This window comes from Nematostella vectensis, chromosome 9 (genome assembly GCF_932526225.1).
Source record: "Nematostella vectensis chromosome 9, jaNemVect1.1, whole genome shotgun sequence".
Classification (NCBI taxonomy): Eukaryota; Metazoa; Cnidaria; class Anthozoa; order Actiniaria; family Edwardsiidae; genus Nematostella; species Nematostella vectensis.
The window spans coordinates 9,014,698-9,037,269 of record NC_064042.1 but is presented as its reverse complement, the minus strand read 5'-3'; the positions used below and the strand labels follow the sequence as shown (position 1 = coordinate 9,037,269).

Sequence of the window (22,572 nt, the reverse complement as noted above, 5' to 3'; positions counted from 1 at the left end):
TGTAACATTTTGTTTGTTTGTTTTCTGTGTGGAGAGGGGGGGGGGGGGGTAATTTACTTCCATATTAAGCGCGCCAAATCTGTCCATTATTTGAGGCGAGTTAAGGTCGTCTTTAGATCTTAGAAGACTCGTTGCACTCTGTCTATATACTAGATAATTAAAGTTTTGGTCTGCTTATTTCGGGTCCCGTAATCTGGTGATGTTATCATGTTTGATAGGCCATTAATCTAAACTTGAGCGGTTTATAAACGCGCGCGCTATTACCCATGGTGCAACTGAGGCAAACAAGATGGCGGTTCTCACGGGACTTGAACATGACGCGGGCTGCGATAGAAACCTTCACGTAACTTGTTGATATTATAAGCCCTCCATTGAACCCTGGCGACTCTATATCCTAGCGAGATTGCCCGCGGCCCTCTGCCGTATAATTGATGCATTTTTGGTGATGTTTTGACGCTTATGCTAATCATCTTTGACCATCAACTAAAGAACTTGCGGATTTCGAGAATATTTTTACACCTTCGGTGAGTGAGGTAACGAGTTGTTTGAAGTATTTTTATTGCGTAGAAATTTTGATTTTTTAAGAAAAAAAGCTAAAAAGAGCATCGATCTGTGAGCTAGTACTCATCTGCTTATACATATCAATTATTGCTATTTAGTTAGTAACATTAACCAAACGATTCTAACTTTACAGGCACTAAGTTACTGGTACTTTATTTTGAGTATAACTATAACTAAAACGGCCAATCCATTAAAGGATTTTTGTTAATTAATGGAGACAATTGCCTTGAATTTTGGAGTATTTTATTTTAAAAATGTTCTGTGTTATAAGCTCTGCCTGGTTCAAGTCTTTATAGCTTGATGATTGTATAATATATAATGTCTTATTTAATTGGATTTTTTAAAATAATTCCATACACAGTGCCCTAAATTTTACCCATGATTCCTTAGTGATGGGAGACAGTTGAGGAACTGACATCCCATAATGAATTGACTCAGCTATTACAAAGTTGACTCCAAGTTATTTCAGATGCTCTGTTTGGATAACCCAAGATGATGACAGAGGAAGATGAAAGCACTTTACTGATAATAGCCCTATGTGATTATGATCCTACCGGAAATAGCGGCCCAGCTATTGATGAGGCTGTAAGCAGTGCCCCGGGGAAAGCATTCCAGCTGCTGTTTACTCGAGGCCAATTGTTTAATGTTGTTGGCGGAAAGGCACTGGGCTGGTGGTTGTTTGTGCGAGGTGTTAATGACGAGGGGTATGTGCCTAGTACTTGTTTTGTGCCACTACAGCGGGAAATGACCAAACAAGAGTAAGTAATACCTTGACATAATACTTGTATATAATTCATGGAGTTTTCATGGTTACCATTAATAATCTAAACACCCACGTTTATTAAATTTCGACGGTCCGAGGGGGGGCGTTCAACAGATAGGAGTCGTTAGAGGGACGTTCTTTACAAACTATAAAAAATATTTCAAACCCAAGTGCTTATTTCTTACCCAGGTCTCAAGTCTCACCCAGTAGAAGCCAAACTCATATTAATTTAAATTCGATTTATATTACCAAAATTACTATGTAGTTTGTTTTTATGCTGGTAGGGGGGGTAGGGGGCGTTAAATAGAGGGGGGGCATTTATTAGAGAGGGGTGTTTATAATAAACTTGTAAGCTTAGGATAGGCGTTTATTAGATAGGTGTTCTTTAGATAGGGGGCGTTTTTTAGGTCATTTACGGTACAGTATTGCATTATTATGTGATTATTATTATATTATTGAGGTCTAAAATGAATGAGAACAGGTGTGTGTGTGTGGGGGGGGGGGGGGGGGGTGGCATCCCAAAGGTGAGGGGAGGGGGAGGGTGGGCATCAATATATAATACAAATGGTAGGAGCTAAATTTGTGGATGTTAGCTCTTATTTTTAACACCCTGGATGAGCCCCACCTTGATCCATCACTGAGTTGGTTAATTTTTTGTTTCAGACACCAGGATTTCATGGACAGTGGTATTCTCCCATCACATATTATCAAGACAGACATTGACCTTAGATTCTTTCCTGATGCTCCACAAGACAGGAACATTATGGATAGGGTAAATATTCCATATGTTCTCTACCCTGTGGGCTTGGAGAGAGATATGGAAGGCTGGGCCTTTATGCTGTATCATTTATCTTCTTGAATATTCTTTATTTGGATAAAAACTGATGTAATTGATTACAAATTTCCAATAAATATAGTTATCTATTTTATCCCTCCCAAGACTCATAGAAGTAAAATTAATAATTATTCAATAATAATTTTATAACTTATATAGTGCAAAATTCATTATGTATATGATCCTAATGCACTTTAGAAATGCCTTTATATAGCACTAAAAAAACATTTACTGCAAGAATATATAAATGTGTTTCATACAGTTTAACCCTTGTAGCAAGGCAACATATAATTTTATCATCTAGTACCAGCACTGAAACAATTAAGAATGTCTGGCAATACCAAAATCCCCTAATGCTCTTAGCTCATTTGTTTCTGCATTTTTTACTGTCATTTGTTTCTTTCAGGACCATTGCCCCAGGAAGACAGCAAATATTCTATCAAGATTGTTATTTTGGTGGTTAAATAGGTATGACGTTGTTGTTTTCTTTTCATTGCCATTAGTCTAAATTCTTTATTATTTCGCATAGTATAGAAAAATATATTTACCAAGAGTATATAAAGATAGTTGGGGGAAATGCCTTGGTAAGATTTTGGTAGTACACTCAAAGGTTCTCGGGGACAATTTTTTTTTTCGATGGATACCTGCATCTAGCAAAGGTAGACATAAACAACATCATTTTTATGGAAAGGGGTTAGGTTAAAATAAAAGCGAAAAAAAAATAAAATAAAATAAAACACACAGGGAATTATTTTAAGTACGAGGGGCCTAGGAACATCTTGATTAATGTTTCAGTGTTTCATCCATGTATCAAATATAGTTCAACTCAAGGCATGATTTTTTTTGCACCACCCTTAATGAAAATTTTGTCAAGGGCACACACTCCTAGCCCTGTTCCACTCTTCCTCAAACAATGTCCATTTTGGGAATATAGTTCAACTGTTGTTTTTCCTCAGGCTTATTCTTACTGGTTTCAAACGACCGCTAGAAAACACAGATCTTTGGCAGCTTGAAGAAGCTAACAGATCATCTAGAATAGTGCCAAGGCTCCAACAAGAATGGAAGAAAGAACAAGATAAACTCAAAAGGTTTAAACAATTGTCTACTGTATAAATAAAAATTTAGTGAAACTGTATGCGTTTAAGGAATCCTACGACTAAAGAACACCAAAAAACTTCCACTCTCACAAATTCTCAAGTTAACTGACACAAAAAATGTCACCTTTTTTAAGTCACCATTACTAGCATGTGCTTTTGATTTTTCTAACGGTCACAAAAAAATCTTTACAGTACATAATAAATGCTAAATGTCTTCGATCAACATGTCTGCAAAACATGCATAAGAGCAACATCATACAAAGTTCCAAAGTTCCAGCCTTGCATTGATTGCATCCTTACTCAAACTGAGCTTAATAACAATAAAAGAAAAATCATAAAAGCATCTTTTTGAGGAATCTGTAAGATTGGGGTTACTTTTCACAAATTCTAACTTACCCTTTAGCATTTGAAATCAAACCTGTGCCATTACATGAAATAAAATGAATGCTATACATGTTTCTTTGTGTTTCAGATCCAAAAAGCCCCAGGTTCATGTGGAGTCAGAAGCTATTCATCTGAAGCTTGAGCCAGAGGAAGTGTCTTTCTCAACAACTACAAAGGCTGCATTCTCTCAGCCTTCACTCAGAAAGGCCTTGTCTAGAGTATTTGGAGGGTATTTTGCTGTAAGCGTTGTTCTCAAGCTGGGAAGTGATTCCTTGCTGTTTGTGCAACCGCAGCTATTAAGGTAGTATTGTCAGTGTAAAATTTGTGATTTGTACAACTTAATACATTATTTTGTGAATTATATAGTTTTTTTTTGGGGGGGGGGGGGGGTGGTTATGCTACAATGCATCAACTCTTCCAAGAACTAGAAAGACAACTACTGGAGCAACCTGGCGTGTTTCCAGGATTGGCCAAGGGGGGGGGGGGGGTGCGGTCATAGGTATCATATGGAAAAAGCATAGTATTTGAAGATTTCTTAATAAGAAATAACCACTTTTTGGCTGCCAAGGGGGTGTTTGCGCACCCCCCTGTGTACGCGCCTGACAACTGTGACTAGCTGTACAAAAACAACAAAATCACCACCACCACCATCATTACCAAAACAGCAACAGTTCAGTCTCCACCATCACCACCACCACCAACCCCATCCTTATACCATCAACATCAACATCACTACAGCCACCACCACTATCATCATCATCAACATCACTACAGCCACCACCACCAACAACAGAATCATCACCGCCACTATCAACATCACTACAGCCACCACCAACAACAACACAATCATCACCACCATCATCATCATCAACATCACTACAGCCACCACCACCACCACCAAAACAATCATCACCACCATTAACAACAATCACCACCAACGACAACTACAACAACTCAATCATCACCACACATATCACCACCACCATCATCATTAACAACACAATCATTGCAGCCACCACCAACATCAACACAATCATCACCACCACCATTAACAACAATCACCACCAATGACAACCACAACGACTCAATCATCACCACCACACATATAACCACCACCATCATCATAAACAACACTAAGACCACCACCACCATCATCATCAACAACACAATCATCACTGACCAAACACAATAATCACCACCAACAACAACACAATGACCACCACCACCAACAACAACAAGGCAATGACCACCACCAACAACAACAACACAATGACCACCATCACCAACAACAACACAATGACCACCACCACCAACAACAACAACACAATGACCACCACCACCAACAACAACACAATGACCACCACCACCAACAACAACACAATGACCACCATCACCAACAACAACACAATGACCACCACCACCAACAACAACACAATGACCACCACCACCAACAACAACAACACAATGACCACCACCACCAACAACAACACAATGACCACCACCACCAACAACAACACAATGACCACCATCACCAACAACAACAACACAATGACCACCACCACCAACAACAACAACACAATGACCACCACCACCAACAACAACACAATGACCACCACCACCACCAACAACAACACAATGACCACCATCACCAACAACAACACTATGACCACCACCACCAATGTAATCACTACCACCACCACCAGCAAGAACGCAATGACCACCATCACCATCATCAACCCATCAGTAGCTGACAACCAACTGTGCTTTATTATTTTGTGCTTTTTAATGTCCCTTTGTTTGCATTGCAGTTTGTTGATACATTTCATCGAGACTCCTAATGAAGAAGTGTGGCGTGGCTATGTGTACGTCGTGTGCATGGTCATCACTGCCATACTCCAGTACATACTCGCCCAGCATTCTATACACCAGTCCTTCATGACGGGCATGAAGACAGGCACCGCCCTCATGGGGATAGTATATACCAAGGTACAGTCTATCGAAGAGCAGCAACACCCAGGAGCTACCCTTAAGCAGGTTAAGCCCAGGCCAAACAAACAAGCTTATTTATCAGCTTGGAGGTCAATATCGTAAAATACTGTGGCCAAGGTCTTGAAAATACTGACGGAACCCGAAGGCAGATTTGATATACCAATAATTTGACATAATTTTCTCTCTCTTGTCATTTTGTTATAGATAGGATCCAATGTTTCTCAGTATTACCTTTAGATTCTTAAGCCAGAGGTCAATGCTCCAACGAAGGGCTAACGCTCAAAACGTCAGCGCAACCACTCTGTTTAACAGAGGCGTGTAACATACCTTTTTAACCTTGTGTTGATTCATACCTTGTCTACACACCTACGCAGACCATCTAGTTTTTCTACAGCTTGCCTGTAGTCTTTCTAGTTATACTATTGGTCTGGGTTAGGCCAGCTTGGTGTCCTGCTATTAGACCCAAAGGTCTCTAATGCCTTCCAGTGTGATTTCCCCAGCCTTAGAAAGAAAGCACTTGATCCTCAAGGGTGCCACTTATTAACTTTCATGTTCCCATCAGGCTATGTCCCTCAGTAGCTCATCAAGAAAGCAGTCTACAGTGGGTGAGATTGTGAACTTAATGGCTATCGACTCACAACGAGTCGTCACCCTCATAAACACCATAAACCAGGTGTGGTCTGCCCCCATGCAAATAGTCACTGCTATATACTTCCTATACGTGCTGATGGGGGCCTCCATACTCGTGGGCGTGGCAGTACTGCTACTGTTGGTTCCGCTAAATATCCTGGTGACACGCATCTCTCGCAGGCTACAGGTAAGCCTCTTGGTCCATAACAAATCACTTTTCAGAGGAACATGGGAGTTTATATATATATATACTATGGCTTTTTTGGACTTCCTTGCCTTCTTAATTTGGATTTTATGCTTGTAAAAATATTACTAAAAACTCTTTGAGTTGGGGAACCTTAAAGGTTCTAGGTAAATAAAGTAATTTCATGGGTTTTTGCTTTTATGTCTCTGTATTGTGCCTCCAGTACTTTGAGGCCTGTTACACGGCCCTGTAGTACAGGTTTTACATTAATAAACTGTAAAGACAAAATAGGGCAGTTGCGGCCGTTAAGGAGTAAAAATGTTAAGCTTGGGTGCTCTTTTTATTGTAAGATTTGCTGACTGTTGTAATATTGCATTCAGGTGAAGCAACTCAAGTTTAAAGATGATCGTGTCAAACTTATCAGTGAAGTTCTTAGTGGAATTAAGGTGAGTATGAAGAAGTTTTGTACTCATTTCAGAATTTAATCACGAAAATTTAATCATGAATCCAACCACGGAAATAGCACAGTTTTCCAACACCAGCCCGTGTTTTTTTACACTTTGTATTTTGCTAATGTCGGCTTACAGAGACCCTTCAAAAACTTTGGTGTCCTCAATCCACAACTGTCTCTCGCTTGCCTAGAATTAAAGAGACGGACAAGGGGCAGTGAAGTCTTGTTAGTTTGTTCATTTTTTGAGGTCCGTAAGTGGTCTCAAATGTTGTTAATTTGTTCAGGTCCGTAAGTGGTCTCAAATGTTGTTAATTTGTTCAGGTCCGTAAGTGGTCTCAAATGTTGTTAATTTGTTCAGGTCCGTAAGTGGTCTCAATTGTTGTTAATTTGTTTAGGTCCGTAAGTGAAGTCCTGAATGTTGTTAATTTGTTCGGGCCCAAATGTGAAGTCTTGAATGTTGTTGATTTCTTCAGGTCCTTAAGTTATACGCCTGGGAAGAGGCATTCATGGAGAGGATCATGGGAATCCGTAAATCCGAGATCCATCATCTCACAAACAGTCTGTACTTGAACGCTTCGGTGTCATTCACATTCATATGTGCTCCTTTCTTGGTGAGTTGAGCACATTGTATATTAGCAGCAAACTTTGACTTCACAGCAGAATCTAGGGTACATAAAGTGTACACCCTAATATAGTAGATTTTTCGTCATGCAGGGTCGTTAAGGGGGTGGGGCACTGGGGGCACATGCCCCCCTCCTCAATATTTTCAAAAATTATAAAAAAATATCCAGTATGTTTTTGTATGCCCCCCCCCCTCCCCCAAGTCTTGTGTGGCCAGCTACGGCTCTCTCGTGGCAAGGAAAACCTTTGGACGGAGATCGGATTTCTTTTATATTTTAAACCTTTGCCTTAATTTATTTTACGGTTTGATATCTGAAGAAACCACAATATCTAAGTGGTGCTTTGATATATAAAAAAAATATCCAGAAACAGGCATCTCCCATTTTTGTGTGAACAGGTATCTCTGGCGACGTTCACTGTCTACGTTCTGACTGGAAACGAGTTAACAGCAACTAAAGCATTCGTGGCCATCTCGCTCTTTAATATTTTACGCTTCCCGCTAGCTGTCTTTCCAAGAAACATCGTCAACCTTATTCAGGTATAATACATGTGCACAGAAAACATCTCAGGAAATACACGTGTACATAAGACATGTATAAAACAGGCTACGCATGTCATGTAAGTTGTACTGTTTGTTCCATTATTTTTTAGGCTCAAGTTTCGTTTTCGCGATTAACAGAGTTTCTAAACATGGAGGAAGTAGATCCTGAAAACGTGATACACGCAATGCCTGCACATGGTATGTCACACAGTTGAACCATTTGTCACGCAATGCCTGCCTACTTTATGTCACACACTTAAACCATTTCTCACGCAATGCTTGCACACGTTATGTCACGCACTTGAACCATTTGTCACGCAATGCTTGCCCACGTTATGTCACGCACTTGAACCATTTGTCACGCCATGCCTGCCTATGGTATGTCACGCACTTAAACCATTTGTCACGCAATGCTTGCCCACGTTATGTCACGCACTTGAACCATTTGTCACGCAATGCTTGCCCACGTTATGTCACGCACTTGAACCATTTGTCACGCCATGCCTGCCTATGGTATGTCACGCACTTGAACCATTTGTCACGCTATGATTGCCTACGGTATGTCACGCACTTGAAGCATTTGTCACGCCATGCCTGACCATGGTATGTCACGCACTTGAACCATTTGTCACGCAATGCCTGCCCACGGTGTGTCACACACTTGAACCATTTGTCACGCCATGCCTGCTCATGGTGTCACACACTTGAACTATTTGTCACACCATGCCTGCCCACGTTATGTGGCACACTTGAACCATTTGTCACGCCATGCCTGCCCACGTTATGTCACGCACTTGAACTATTTGTCGCGCCATGCCTGACCATGGTATGTCACGCACTTGAACCATTTGTCACGCTATGATTGCCTACGGTATGTCACGCACTTGAAGCATTTGTCACGCTATGCCTGCCCACGGTATGTCACACACCTGGACCATGTGTTCGTTTGTTGTTGACATCGTTGATGACATAATTTTTGACGAGTTAGCATTGTTGAAGACATAATTGTTGGTGATGTGACGCAGTTAACGATATAATAGTTGATGATGTGACGTTGTTGATGATATAATTGTGGGTTATGTAACGTAGTTGATGACATAATTGTGGGTTATGTAACGTAGATGATGATATAATTGTGGGTGATGTAACGTAGTTGATGACATAATTGTTATTGAGGTGACGTGGTTGATGATATAATTGATGTGACGTAATTGTTGATTATGATGATGTTATGTTATTGTCGTTATCTTGTAGTGAGTTCTCTCGCCGTTCACGTTCAGCATGGCTCTTTCTCCTGGCAGAGAGATGAGCCTGCTGTACTCGACAAGTGAGTACCATGAGGGTTGAACCTAAACTTTCTCTCAAGAGGTCACCCTAACATTGGGGTAATGAACATTTAGATAACAAGATGTTAAACGGATTTCATTCTGAATTTTCTCGAACATGGCAAAAAAATCTGGTTGTTTTAAGGGGATAAGAAAACACAGTTGTACCTTCATTAAGTGAAAACATGCGGAATAACCAAAATTCCCGTTCAAAACTATTTATGAAATATCCCTTCATGTGCCGCATTTAGCTTTTTACTATGTATTTTCAAGTAATTGTATTTACCTGAAAGATCAAATAACTTAGATTGATCCAGATTGATCTAAGTCTTGTAGCTCTCATTATAAACCTGAATGTCTCCGCGTGCTCGCTTATTGATCTAAGTCTTTTCGAACTCATTATAAACCTGGATGTCCCCACGTGCTCGCTTATTGATCTAAGTCTTGTCGCTCTCAGTATAAACCTGGATGTCCCCACGTGCTCGCTCATTGATCTAAGTCTTGCCGCTCTCAGTGTAAACCTGAATGTCCCCACGTGCTCGCTCATTGATCTAAGTCTTGTCGCTCTCAGTATACACCCGGATGTCCCCACGTGCTCGCTTATTGATCTAAGTCTTGTCGCTCTCAGTGTAAACCCGGATGTCCCAGCGTGCTCGCTTATTGATCTAAGTCTTGTCGCTATCAGTGTAAACCTGAATGTCCCCACGTGCTCGCTTATTGATCTAAGTCTTGTCGCTCTCAGTGTAAACCTGGATGTCCCCACGTGCTCGCTCATTGATCCAAGTCTTGTCTATCTCAGTATAAACCCGGATGTCCCCACGTGCTCGCTCATTGATCTTAGTCTTGTCGCTCTCAGTGTACACCCGGATGTACCCACGTGCTCGCTTATTGATCTAAGTCTTGTCGCTCTCAGTATAAACCTGGATCTCCCCACGTGCTCGCTTATTGATCTTAGTCTTGTCGCTATCAGTATAAACCCGGATGTCCCCACGTGCTCGCTCATTGATCTAAGTCTTGTCGCTCTCAGTGTAAACCTGGATGTCCCCACGTGCTCGCTCATTGATCCAAGTCTTGTCGCTATCAGTAAAAACCTGGATGTCCCCACGTGCTCGCTTATTGATCTAAGTCTCGTCGCTCTCAGTGTAAACCTGGATGTCCCCACGTGCTCGCTCATTGATCTAAGTCTTGTCGCTATCAGTATAAACCCGGATGTCCCCACGTGCTCGCTCATTGATCTTAGTCTTGTCGCTCTCAGTGTACACCCGGATGTCCCCACGTGCTCGCTTATTGATCTAAGTCTTGTCGCTCTCAGTATAAACCTGGATGTCCCCACGTGCTCGCTTATTGATCCAAGTCTTGTCGCTATCAGTATAAACCCGGATGTCACCACGTGCTCGCTCATTGATCTAAGTCTTGTCACTCACAGTAAAAACTGAATGTCCCCACGTGCTCGCTTATTGATCTAAGTCTTGTCGCTCTCAGTGTAAACCTGGATGTCCCCACGTGCTCGCTCATTGATCTCAGTCTTGTCGCTATCAGTATAAACCCGGATGTCCCCACGTGCTCGCTCATTGATGTAAGTCTTGTCGCTCTCAGTGTAAACCTGAATGTCCCCACGTGCTCGCTTATTGATCTAAGTCTTGTCGCTATCAGTGTAAACCTGAATGTCCCCACGTGCTCTCTAATTGATCTAAGTCTTGTCGCTCTCAGTGTACACCCGGATGTCCCCACGTGCTCGCTCATTGATCTTAGTCTTGTCGCTCTCAGTGTACACCCGGATGTCCCCACGTGCTCGCTTATTGATCTAAGTCTTGTCGCTCTCAGTGTAAACCTGGATGCCCCCACGTGCTCGCTCATTGATCCAAGTCTTGTCTATCTCAGTATAAACCCGGATGTCCCCACGTGCTCGCTCATTGATCTTAGTCTTGTCGCTCTCAGTGTACACCCGGATGTCCCCACGTGCTCGCTTATTGATCCAAGTCTTGTCGCTATCAGTATAAACCCGGATGTCCCCACGTGCTCGCTCATTGATCTAAGTCTTGTCGTTATCTTTATAAACCTGGATGTCCCCACGTGCTCGCTCATTGATCTAAGTCTTGTCACTCTCAGTAAAAACTGAATGTCCCCACGTGCTCGCTTATTGATCTAAGTCTTGTCGCTCTCAGTGTAAACCTGGATGTCCCCACGTGCTCGCTCATTGATCTAAGTCTTGTCGCTATCAGTATAAACCCGGATGTCCCCACGTGCTCGCTCATTGATCTTAGTCTTGTCGCTCTCAGTGTACACCCGGATGTCCCCACGTGCTCGCTTATTGATCTAAGTCTTGTCGCTCTCAGTATAAACCTGGATGTCCCCACGTGCTCGCTTATTGATCCAAGTCTTGTCGCTATCAGTATAAACCCGGATGTCCCCACGTGCTCGCTCATTGATCTAAGTCTTGTCGTTATCTTTATAAACCTGGATGTCCCCACGTGCTTGCTCATTGATCTAAGTCTTGTCACTCTCATTAAAAACTGAATGTCCCCACGTGCTCGCTTATTGATCTAAGTCTTGTCGCTCTCAGTGTAAACCTGGATGTCCCCTCGTGCTCGCTCATTGATCTCAGTCTTGTCGCTATCAGCATAAACCCGGATGTCCCCACGTGCTCGCTCATTGATCTAAGTCTTGTCGCTCTCAGTATAAACCTGAATGTCCCCACGTGCTCGCTTATTGATCTAAGTCTTGTCGCTCTCAGTATACACCCGGATGTCCCCACGTGCTCGCTTATTGATCTAAGTCTTGTCGCTCTCAGTATACACCCGGATGTCCCCACGTGCTCGCTTATTGATCTAAGTCTTGTCGCTATCAGTGTAAACCTGGATGTCCCCACGTGCTCGCTTATTGATCTAAGTCTTGTCGCTATCAGTGTAAACCTGGATGTCCCCACGTGCTCGCTTATTGATCTAAGTCTTGTCGCTCTCAGTGTAAACCCGGATGTCCCCACGTGCTCGCTTATTGATCTAAGTCTTGTCGCTATCAGTGTAAACCTGGATGTCCCCACGTGCTCGCTCATTGATCTAAGTCTTGTCGCTATCAGTGTAAACCTGAATGTCCCCACGTGCTCGCTCATTGATCTAAGTCTTGTCGCTCTCAGTGTACACCCGGATGTCCCCACGTGCTCGCTTATTGATCTAAGTCTTGTCGCTCTCAGTGTAAACCCGGATGTCCCCACGTGCTCGCTCATTGATCCAAGTCTTGTCTATCTCGGTATAAACCCGGATGTCCCCACGTGCTCGCTCATTGATCTTAGTCTTGTCTCTCTCAGTGTACACCCAGATGTCCCCACGTGCTCGCTTATTGATCTAAGTCTTGTCGCTCTCAGTATACACCCGGATGTCCCCACGTGCTCGCTTATTGATCTAAGTCTTGTCGCCATCAGTGTAAACCTGGATGTCCCCACGTGCTCGCTTATTGATCTAAGTCTTGTCGCTATCAGTGTAAACCTGGATGTCCCCACGTGCTCGCTTATTGATCTAAGTCTTGTCGCTCTCAGTGTAAACCCGGATGTCCCCACGTGCTCGCTTATTGATCTAAGTCTTGTCGCTATCAGTGTAAACCTGGATGTCCCCACGTGCTCGCTCATTGATCTAAGTCTTGTCGCTATCAGTGTAAACCTGAATGTCCCCACGTGCTCGCTCATTGATCTAAGTCTTGTCGCTCTCAGTGTACACCCGGATGTCCCCACGTGCTCGCTTATTGATCTAAGTCTTGTCGCTCTCAGTGTAAACCCGGATGTCCCCACGTGCTCGCTCATTGATCCAAGTCTTGTCTATCTCGGTATAAACCCGGATGTCCCCACGTGCTCGCTCATTGATCTTAGTCTTGTCTCTCTCAGTGTACACCCGGATGTCCCCACGTGCTCGCTTATTTATCTATGTCTTGTCGCTATCAGTGTAAACCTGGATGTCCCCACGTGCTCGGTTATTGATCTAAGTCTTGTCACTCTCAGTATAAACCTGGATGTCCCCGCGGGCTCGCTTATTGGTCTAAGTCTTGTCACTCTCAGTATAAACCTGGATGTCCCCGCGGGCTTGCTTATTGATCTAAGTCTTGTCACTCTCAGTATAAACCTGAATGTCCCCACGTGCTCGCTCATTGATCTAAGTCTTGTCGCTCTCAGTGTAAACCTGAATGTCCCCACCTGCTCGCTTATTGATCTAAGTCTGGTCGCTCTCAGTGTACACCCGGATGTCCCCACGTGCTCGCTCATTGATCTAAGTCTTGTCGCTCTCAGTATAAACCTGGATGTCCCCACGTGCTCGCTCATTGATCTAAGTCTTGTCGCTCTCAGTATAAACCTGGATGTCCCCACGTGCTCGCTCATTGGTGTAAGCCTTGTCGCTCTCAGTATAAACCTGGATGTCCCCACGTGCTCGCTTATTGATCTAAGTCTTGTCGCTATCAGTATAAACCTGGATGTCCCCACGTGCTCGCTTATTGGTCTAAGTCTTGTCGCTCTCAGTGTAAACCTGGATGTCCCCACGTGCTCTCTTATTGATCTAAGTCTTGTCGCTCTCAGTGTAAACCTGAATGTCCCCACGTGCTCGCTCATTGATCTAAGTCTTGTCGCTCTCAGTGTAAACCTGGATGTCCCCACGTGCTCGCTCATTGATCTAAGTCTTGTCGCTATCAGTATAAACCTGGATGTCCCCACGTGCTCGCTTATTGATCTAAGTCTTGTCGCTCTCAGTGTAAACCTGGATGTCCCCACGTGCTCGCTTATTGATCTAAGTCTTGTCGCTCTCAGTATAAACCTGAATGTCCCCACGTGCTCGCTCATTGATCTAAGTCTTGTCGCTCTCAGTGTACACCCGGATGTCCCCACGTGCTCGCTTATTGATCTAAGTCTTGTCGCTCTCAGTGTAAACCTGGATGTCCCCACGTGCTCGCTTATTGATCTAAGTCTTGTCGCTCTCAGTATAAACCTGGATGTCCCCACGTGCTCGCTTATTGGTCTAAGTCTTGTCGCTCTCAGTTTAAACCTGAATGTCCCCACGTGCTCGCTCATTGATCTAAGTCTTGTCGCTCTCAGTATAAACCTGAATGTCCCCACGTGCTCGCTTATTGATCTAAGTCTTGTCGCTCTCAGTATAAACCTGGATGTCCCCACGTGCTCGCTTATTGATCTAAGTCTTGTCGCTATCAGTATAAACCTGAATGTCCCCACGTGCTCGCTTATTGATCAAAGTCTTGTCGCTCTCAGTATACACCCGGATGTCCCCACGTGCTCGCTTATTGATCTAAGTCTTGTCACTCTCAGTGTAAACCTGAATGTCCCCACGTGCTCGCTTATTGATCTTAGTCTTGTCGCTATCAGTATAAACCTGAATGTCCCCACGTGCTCGCTTATTGATCTAAGTCTTGTCGCTCTCAGTGTAAACCTGGATGTCTCCACGTGCTCGCTTATTGATCTAAGTCTTGTCGCTATCAGTGTAAACCTGAATGTCCCCACGTGCTCGCTCATTGATCTAAGTCTTGTCGCTCTCAGTGTAAACCTGGATGTCCCCACGTGCTCGCTCATTGATCTAAGTCTTGTCGCTATCAGTATAAACCTGGATGTCCCCACGTGCTCTCTTATTGATCTAAGTCTTGTCGCTCTCAGTGTAAACCTGAATGTCCCCACGTGCTCGCTCATTGATCTAAGTCTTGTCGCTCTCAGTGTAAACCTGAATGTCCCCACGTGATCGCTCATTGATCTAAGTCTTGTCGCTCTCAGTGTAAACCTGAATGTCCCCACGTGCTCGCTTATTGGTCTAAGTCTTGTCGCTATCAGTGTAAACCTGAATGTCCCCACGTGCTCGCTTATTGATCTAAGTCTTGTCGCTCTCAGTGTAAACCCGGATGTCCCCACGTGCTCGCTTATTGGTCTAGGTCTTGTCGCTCTCAGTGTAAACCTGAATGTCCCCACGTGCTCGCTTATTGATCTAAGTCTTGTCGCTATCAGTGTAAACCTGGATGTCCCCTCGTGCTCGCTCATTGATCTCAGTCTTGTCGCTATCAGCATAAACCCGGATGTCCCCACGTGCTCGCTCATTGATCTAAGTCTTGTCGCTCTCAGTATAAACCTGAATGTCCCCACGTGCTCGCTTATTGATCTAAGTCTTGTCGCTCTCAGTATACACCCGGATGTCCCCACGTGCTCGCTTATTGATCTAAGTCTTGTCGCTCTCAGTATACACCCGGATGTCCCCACGTGCTCGCTTATTGATCTAAGTCTTGTCGCTATCAGTGTAAACCTGGATGTCCCCACGTGCTCGCTTATTGATCTAAGTCTTGTCGCTATCAGTGTAAACCTGGATGTCCCCACGTGCTCGCTTATTGATCTAAGTCTTGTCGCTCTCAGTGTAAACCCGGATGTCCCCACGTGCTCGCTTATTGATCTAAGTCTTGTCGCTATCAGTGTAAACCTGGATGTCCCCACGTGCTCGCTCATTGATCTAAGTCTTGTCGCTATCAGTGTAAACCTGAATGTCCCCACGTGCTCGCTCATTGATCTAAGTCTTGTCGCTCTCAGTGTACACCCGGATGTCCCCACGTGCTCGCTTATTGATCTAAGTCTTGTCGCTCTCAGTGTAAACCCGGATGTCCCCACGTGCTCGCTCATTGATCCAAGTCTTGTCTATCTCGGTATAAACCCGGATGTCCCCACGTGCTCGCTCATTGATCTTAGTCTTGTCTCTCTCAGTGTACACCCGGATGTCCCCACGTGCTCGCTTATTGATCTAAGTCTTGTCGCTCTCAGTATACACCCGGATGTCCCCACGTGCTCGCTTATTGATCTAAGTCTTGTCGCCATCAGTGTAAACCTGGATGTCCCCACGTGCTCGCTTATTGATCTAAGTCTTGTCGCTATCAGTGTAAACCTGGATGTCCCCACGTGCTCGCTTATTGATCTAAGTCTTGTCGCTCTCAGTGTAAACCCGGATGTCCCCACGTGCTCGCTTATTGATCTAAGTCTTGTCGCTATCAGTGTAAACCTGGATGTCCCCACGTGCTCGCTCATTGATCTAAGTCTTGTCGCTATCAGTGTAAACCTGAATGTCCCCACGTGCTCGCTCATTGATCTAAGTCTTGTCGCTCTCAGTGTACACCCGGATGTCCCCACGTGCTCGCTTATTGATCTAAGTCTTGTCGCTCTCAGTATAAACCTGAATGTCCCCACGTGCTCGCTCATTGATCTAAGTCTTGTCGCTCTCAGTGTACACCCGGATGTCCCCACGTGCTCGCTCATTGATCTAAGTCTTGTCTCTCTCAGTGTACACCCGGATGTCCCCACGTGCTCGCTTATTGATCTAAGTCTTGTCGCTCTCAGTATAAACCTGGATGTCCCCACGTGCTCGCTTATTGGTCTAAGTCTTGTCGCTCTCAGTTTAAACCTGAATGTCCCCACGTGCTCGCTCATTGATCTAAGTCTTGTCGCTCTCAGTATAAACCTGAATGTCCCCACGTGCTCGCTTATTGATCTAAGTCTTGTCGCTCTCAGTATAAACCTGGATGTCCCCACGTGCTCGCTTATTGATCTAAGTCTTGTCGCTATCAGTATAAACCTGGATGTCCCCACGTGCTCGCTTATTGATCTTAGTCTTGTCGCTATCAGTATAAACCTGAATGTCCCCACGTGCTCGCTCATTGATCTAAGTCTTGTCGCTCTCAGTATAAACCTGAATGTCCCCACGTGCTCGCTTATTGGTCTAAGTCTTGTCGCTCTTAGTGTAAACCTGAATGTCCCCACGTGCTCGCTCATTGGTCTAAGTCTTGTCGCTCTCAGTATACACCCGGATGTCCCCACGTGCTCGCTCATTGGTGTAAGTCTTGTCGCTCTCAGTGTAAACCCGGATGTCCCCACGTGCTCGCTTATTGTTCTAAGTCTTGTCGCTCTCAGTGTAAACCTGGATGTCCCCACGTGCTCGCTTATTGATCTAAGTCTTGTCGCTCTCAGTGTAAACCTGGATGTCTCCACGTGCTCGCTTATTGATCTAAGTCTTGTCGCTATCAGTGTAAACCTGAATGTCCCCACGTGCTCGCTCATTGATCTAAGTCTTGTCGCTCTCAGTGTAAACCTGGATGTCCCCACGTGCTCGCTCATTGATCCAAGTCTTGTCGCTCTCAGTGTAAACCTGGATGTCCCCACGTGCTCGCTTATTGATCTAAGTCTTGTCGCTCTCAGTATAAACCTGAATGTCCCCACGTGCTCGCTCATTGATCTAAGTCTTGTCGCTCTCAGTGTACACCCGGATGTCCCCACGTGCTCGCTTATTGATCTAAGTCTTGTCGCTCTCAGTGTAAACCTGGATGTCCCCACGTGCTCGCTTATTGATCTAAGTCTTGTCGCTCTCAGTATAAACCTGGATGTCCCCACGTGCTCGCTTATTGGTCTAAGTCTTGTCGCTCTCAGTTTAAACCTGAATGTCCCCACGTGCTCGCTCATTGATCTAAGTCTTGTCGCTCTCAGTATAAACCTGAATGTCCCCACGTGCTCGCTTATTGATCTAAGTCTTGTCGCTCTCAGTATAAACCTGGATGTCCCCACGTGCTCGCTTATTGATCTAAGTCTTGTCGCTATCAGTATAAACCTGAATGTCCCCACGTGCTCGCTTATTGATCAAAGTCTTGTCGCTCTCAGTATACACCCGGATGTCCCCACGTGCTCGCTTATTGATCTAAGTCTTGTCACTCTCAGTGTAAACCTGAATGTCCCCACGTGCTCGCTTATTGATCTTAGTCTTGTCGCTATCAGTATAAACCTGAATGTCCCCACGTGCTCGCTTATTGATCTAAGTCTTGTCGCTCTCAGTGTAAACCTGGATGTCTCCACGTGCTCGCTTATTGATCTAAGTCTTGTCGCTATCAGTGTAAACCTGAATGTCCCCACGTGCTCGCTCATTGATCTAAGTCTTGTCGCTCTCAGTGTAAACCTGGATGTCCCCACGTGCTCGCTCATTGATCTAAGTCTTGTCGCTATCAGTATAAACCTGGATGTCCCCACGTGCTCTCTTATTGATCTAAGTCTTGTCGCTCTCAGTGTAAACCTGAATGTCCCCACGTGCTCGCTCATTGATCTAAGTCTTGTCGCTCTCAGTGTAAACCTGAATGTCCCCACGTGATCGCTCATTGATCTAAGTCTTGTCGCTCTCAGTGTAAACCTGAATGTCCCCACGTGCTCGCTTATTGGTCTAAGTCTTGTCGCTATCAGTGTAAACCTGAATGTCCCCACGTGCTCGCTTATTGATCTAAGTCTTGTCGCTCTCAGTGTAAACCCGGATGTCCCCACGTGCTCGCTTATTGGTCTAGGTCTTGTCGCTCTCAGTGTAAACCTGAATGTCCCCACGTGCTCGCTTATTGATCTAAGTCTTGTCGCTATCAGTGTAAACCTGGATGTCCCCTCGTGCTCGCTCATTGATCTCAGTCTTGTCGCTATCAGCATAAACCCGGATGTCCCCACGTGCTCGCTCATTGATCTAAGTCTTGTCGCTCTCAGTATAAACCTGAATGTCCCCACGTGCTCGCTTATTGATCTAAGTCTTGTCGCTCTCAGTATACACCCGGATGTCCCCACGTGCTCGCTTATTGATCTAAGTCTTGTCGCTCTCAGTATACACCCGGATGTCCCCACGTGCTCGCTTATTGATCTAAGTCTTGTCGCTATCAGTGTAAACCTGGATGTCCCCACGTGCTCGCTTATTGATCTAAGTCTTGTCGCTATCAGTGTAAACCTGGATGTCCCCACGTGCTCGCTTATTGATCTAAGTCTTGTCGCTCTCAGTGTAAACCCGGATGTCCCCACGTGCTCGCTTATTGATCTAAGTCTTGTCGCTATCAGTGTAAACCTGGATGTCCCCACGTGCTCGCTCATTGATCTAAGTCTTGTCGCTATCAGTGTAAACCTGAATGTCCCCACGTGCTCGCTCATTGATCTAAGTCTTGTCGCTCTCAGTGTACACCCGGATGTCCCCACGTGCTCGCTTATTGATCTAAGTCTTGTCGCTCTCAGTGTAAACCCGGATGTCCCCACGTGCTCGCTCATTGATCCAAGTCTTGTCTATCTCGGTATAAACCCGGATGTCCCCACGTGCTCGCTCATTGATCTTAGTCTTGTCTCTCTCAGTGTACACCCGGATGTCCCCACGTGCTCGCTTATTGATCTAAGTCTTGTCGCTCTCAGTATACACCCGGATGTCCCCACGTGCTCGCTTATTGATCTAAGTCTTGTCGCCATCAGTGTAAACCTGGATGTCCCCACGTGCTCGCTTATTGATCTAAGTCTTGTCGCTATCAGTGTAAACCTGGATGTCCCCACGTGCTCGCTTATTGATCTAAGTCTTGTCGCTCTCAGTGTAAACCCGGATGTCCCCACGTGCTCGCTTATTGATCTAAGTCTTGTCGCTATCAGTGTAAACCTGGATGTCCCCACGTGCTCGCTCATTGATCTAAGTCTTGTCGCTATCAGTGTAAACCTGAATGTCCCCACGTGCTCGCTCATTGATCTAAGTCTTGTCGCTCTCAGTGTACACCCGGATGTCCCCACGTGCTCGCTTATTGATCTAAGTCTTGTCGCTCTCAGTATAAACCTGAATGTCCCCACGTGCTCGCTCATTGATCTAAGTCTTGTCGCTCTCAGTGTACACCCGGATGTCCCCACGTGCTCGCTCATTGATCTAAGTCTTGTCTCTCTCAGTGTACACCCGGATGTCCCCACGTGCTCGCTTATTGATCTAAGTCTTGTCGCTCTCAGTATAAACCTGGATGTCCCCACGTGCTCGCTTATTGGTCTAAGTCTTGTCGCTCTCAGTTTAAACCTGAATGTCCCCACGTGCTCGCTCATTGATCTAAGTCTTGTCGCTCTCAGTATAAACCTGAATGTCCCCACGTGCTCGCTTATTGATCTAAGTCTTGTCGCTCTCAGTATAAACCTGGATGTCCCCACGTGCTCGCTTATTGATCTAAGTCTTGTCGCTATCAGTATAAACCTGGATGTCCCCACGTGCTCGCTTATTGATCTTAGTCTTGTCGCTATCAGTATAAACCTGAATGTCCCCACGTGCTCGCTCATTGATCTAAGTCTTGTCGCTCTCAGTATAAACCTGAATGTCCCCACGTGCTCGCTTATTGGTCTAAGTCTTGTCGCTCTTAGTGTAAACCTGAATGTCCCCACGTGCTCGCTCATTGGTCTAAGTCTTGTCGCTCTCAGTATACACCCGGATGTCCCCACGTGCTCGCTCATTGGTGTAAGTCTTGTCGCTCTCAGTGTAAACCCGGATGTCCCCACGTGCTCGCTTATTGTTCTAAGTCTTGTCGCTCTCAGTGTAAACCTGGATGTCCCCACGTGCTCGCTTATTGATCTAAGTCTTGTCGCTCTCAGTGTAAACCTGGATGTCTCCACGTGCTCGCTTATTGATCTAAGTCTTGTCGCTATCAGTGTAAACCTGAATGTCCCCACGTGCTCGCTCATTGATCTAAGTCTTGTCGCTCTCAGTGTAAACCTGGATGTCCCCACGTGCTCGCTCATTGATCCAAGTCTTGTCGCTCTCAGTGTAAACCTGGATGTCCCCACGTGCTCGCTTATTGATCTAAGTCTTGTCGCTCTCAGTATAAACCTGAATGTCCCCACGTGCTCGCTCATTGATCTAAGTCTTGTCGCTCTCAGTGTACACCCGGATGTCCCCACGTGCTCGCTTATTGATCTTAGTCTTGTCGCTCTCAGTGTAAACCTGGATGTCCCCACGTGCTCGCTTATTGATCTAAGTCTTGTCGCTCTCAGTATAAACCTGGATGTCCCCACGTGCTCGCTTATTGGTCTAAGTCTTGTCGCTCTCAGTTTAAACCTGAATGTCCCCACGTGCTCGCTCATTGATCTAAGTCTTGTCGCTCTCAGTATAAACCTGAATGTCCCCACGTGCTCGCTTATTGATCTAAGTCTTGTCGCTCTCAGTATAAACCTGGATGTCCCCACGTGCTCGCTTATTGATCTAAGTCTTGTCGCTATCAGTATAAACCTGGATGTCCCCACGTGCTCGCTTATTGATCTTAGTCTTGTCGCTATCAGTATAAACCTGAATGTCCCCACGTGCTCGCTTATTGATCTAAGTCTTGTCGCTCTCAGTGTAAACCTGAATGTCCCCACGTGCTCGCTTATTGGTCTAAGTCTTGTCGCTCTTAGTGTAAACCTGAATGTCCCCACGTGCTCGCTCATTGGTCTAAGTCTTGTCGCTCTCAGTATACACCCGGATGTCCCCACGTGCTCGCTCATTGGTGTAAGTCTTGTCGCTCTCAGTGTAAACCCGGATGTCCCCACGTGCTCGCTTATTGTTCTAAGTCTTGTCGCTCTCAGTGTAAACCTGGATGTCCCCACGTGCTCGCTTATTGATCTAAGTCTTGTCGCTCTCAGTGTAAACCTGGATGTCTCCACGTGCTCGCTTATTGATCTAAGTCTTGTCGCTATCAGTGTAAACCTGAATGTCCCCACGTGCTCGCTCATTGATCTAAGTCTTGTCGCTCTCAGTGTAAACCTGGATGTCCCCACGTGCTCGCTCATTGATCCAAGTCTTGTCGCTATCAGTAAAAACCTGGATGTCCCCACGTGCTCGCTTATTGATCTAAGTCTCGTCGCTCTCAGTGTAAACCTGGATGTCCCCACGTGCTCGCTCATTGATCTAAGTCTTGTCGCTATCAGTATAAACCCGGATGTCCCCACGTGCTCGCTCATTGATCTTAGTCTTGTCGCTCTCAGTGTAAACCTGGATGTCCCCACGTGCTCGCTTATTGATCTAAGTCTTGTCGCTCTCAGTATAAACCTGAATGTCCCCACGTGCTCGCTCATTGATCTAAGTCTTGTCGCTCTCAGTGTACACCCGGATGTCCCCACGTGCTCGCTTATTGATCTAAGTCTTGTCGCTCTCAGTGTAAACCTGGATGTCCCCACGTGCTCGCTTATTGATCTAAGTCTTGTCGCTATCAGTATAAACCTGAATGTCCCCACGTGCTCGCTTATTGATCTAAGTCTTGTCGCTCTCAGTATAAACCTGGATGTCCCCACGTGCTCGCTTATTGATCTAAGTCTTGTCGCTATCAGTATAAACCCGGATGTCACCACGTGCTCGCTCATTGATCTAAGTCTTGTCACTCACAGTAAAAACTGAATGTCCCCACGTGCTC

The 22,572-nt window shown here is 45.2% G+C and overlaps 1 protein-coding gene across 1 annotated transcript; it reads left to right on the top strand.

Moving 5' to 3' along the window:
• The first annotated feature begins 200 nt into the window (after nt 1-200).
• LOC5504855 (multidrug resistance-associated protein 1) lies at nt 201-13,773 on the top strand. The gene is made up of 15 exons (XM_048732449.1): nt 201-533; nt 1,031-1,319; nt 1,988-2,096; nt 2,566-2,627; nt 3,116-3,247; nt 3,729-3,941; nt 5,449-5,626; nt 6,192-6,446; nt 6,824-6,889; nt 7,368-7,505; nt 7,913-8,053; nt 8,167-8,254; nt 9,311-9,383; nt 13,370-13,482; nt 13,769-13,773. The coding sequence occupies exons 2-15, from the start codon at nt 1,054-1,056 to the stop codon at nt 13,771-13,773; spliced, it is 1,839 nt and encodes a 612-aa protein (XP_048588406.1). The 5' UTR covers nt 201-533; nt 1,031-1,053.
• Nucleotides 13,774-22,572: the final 8,799 nt, after the last annotated feature.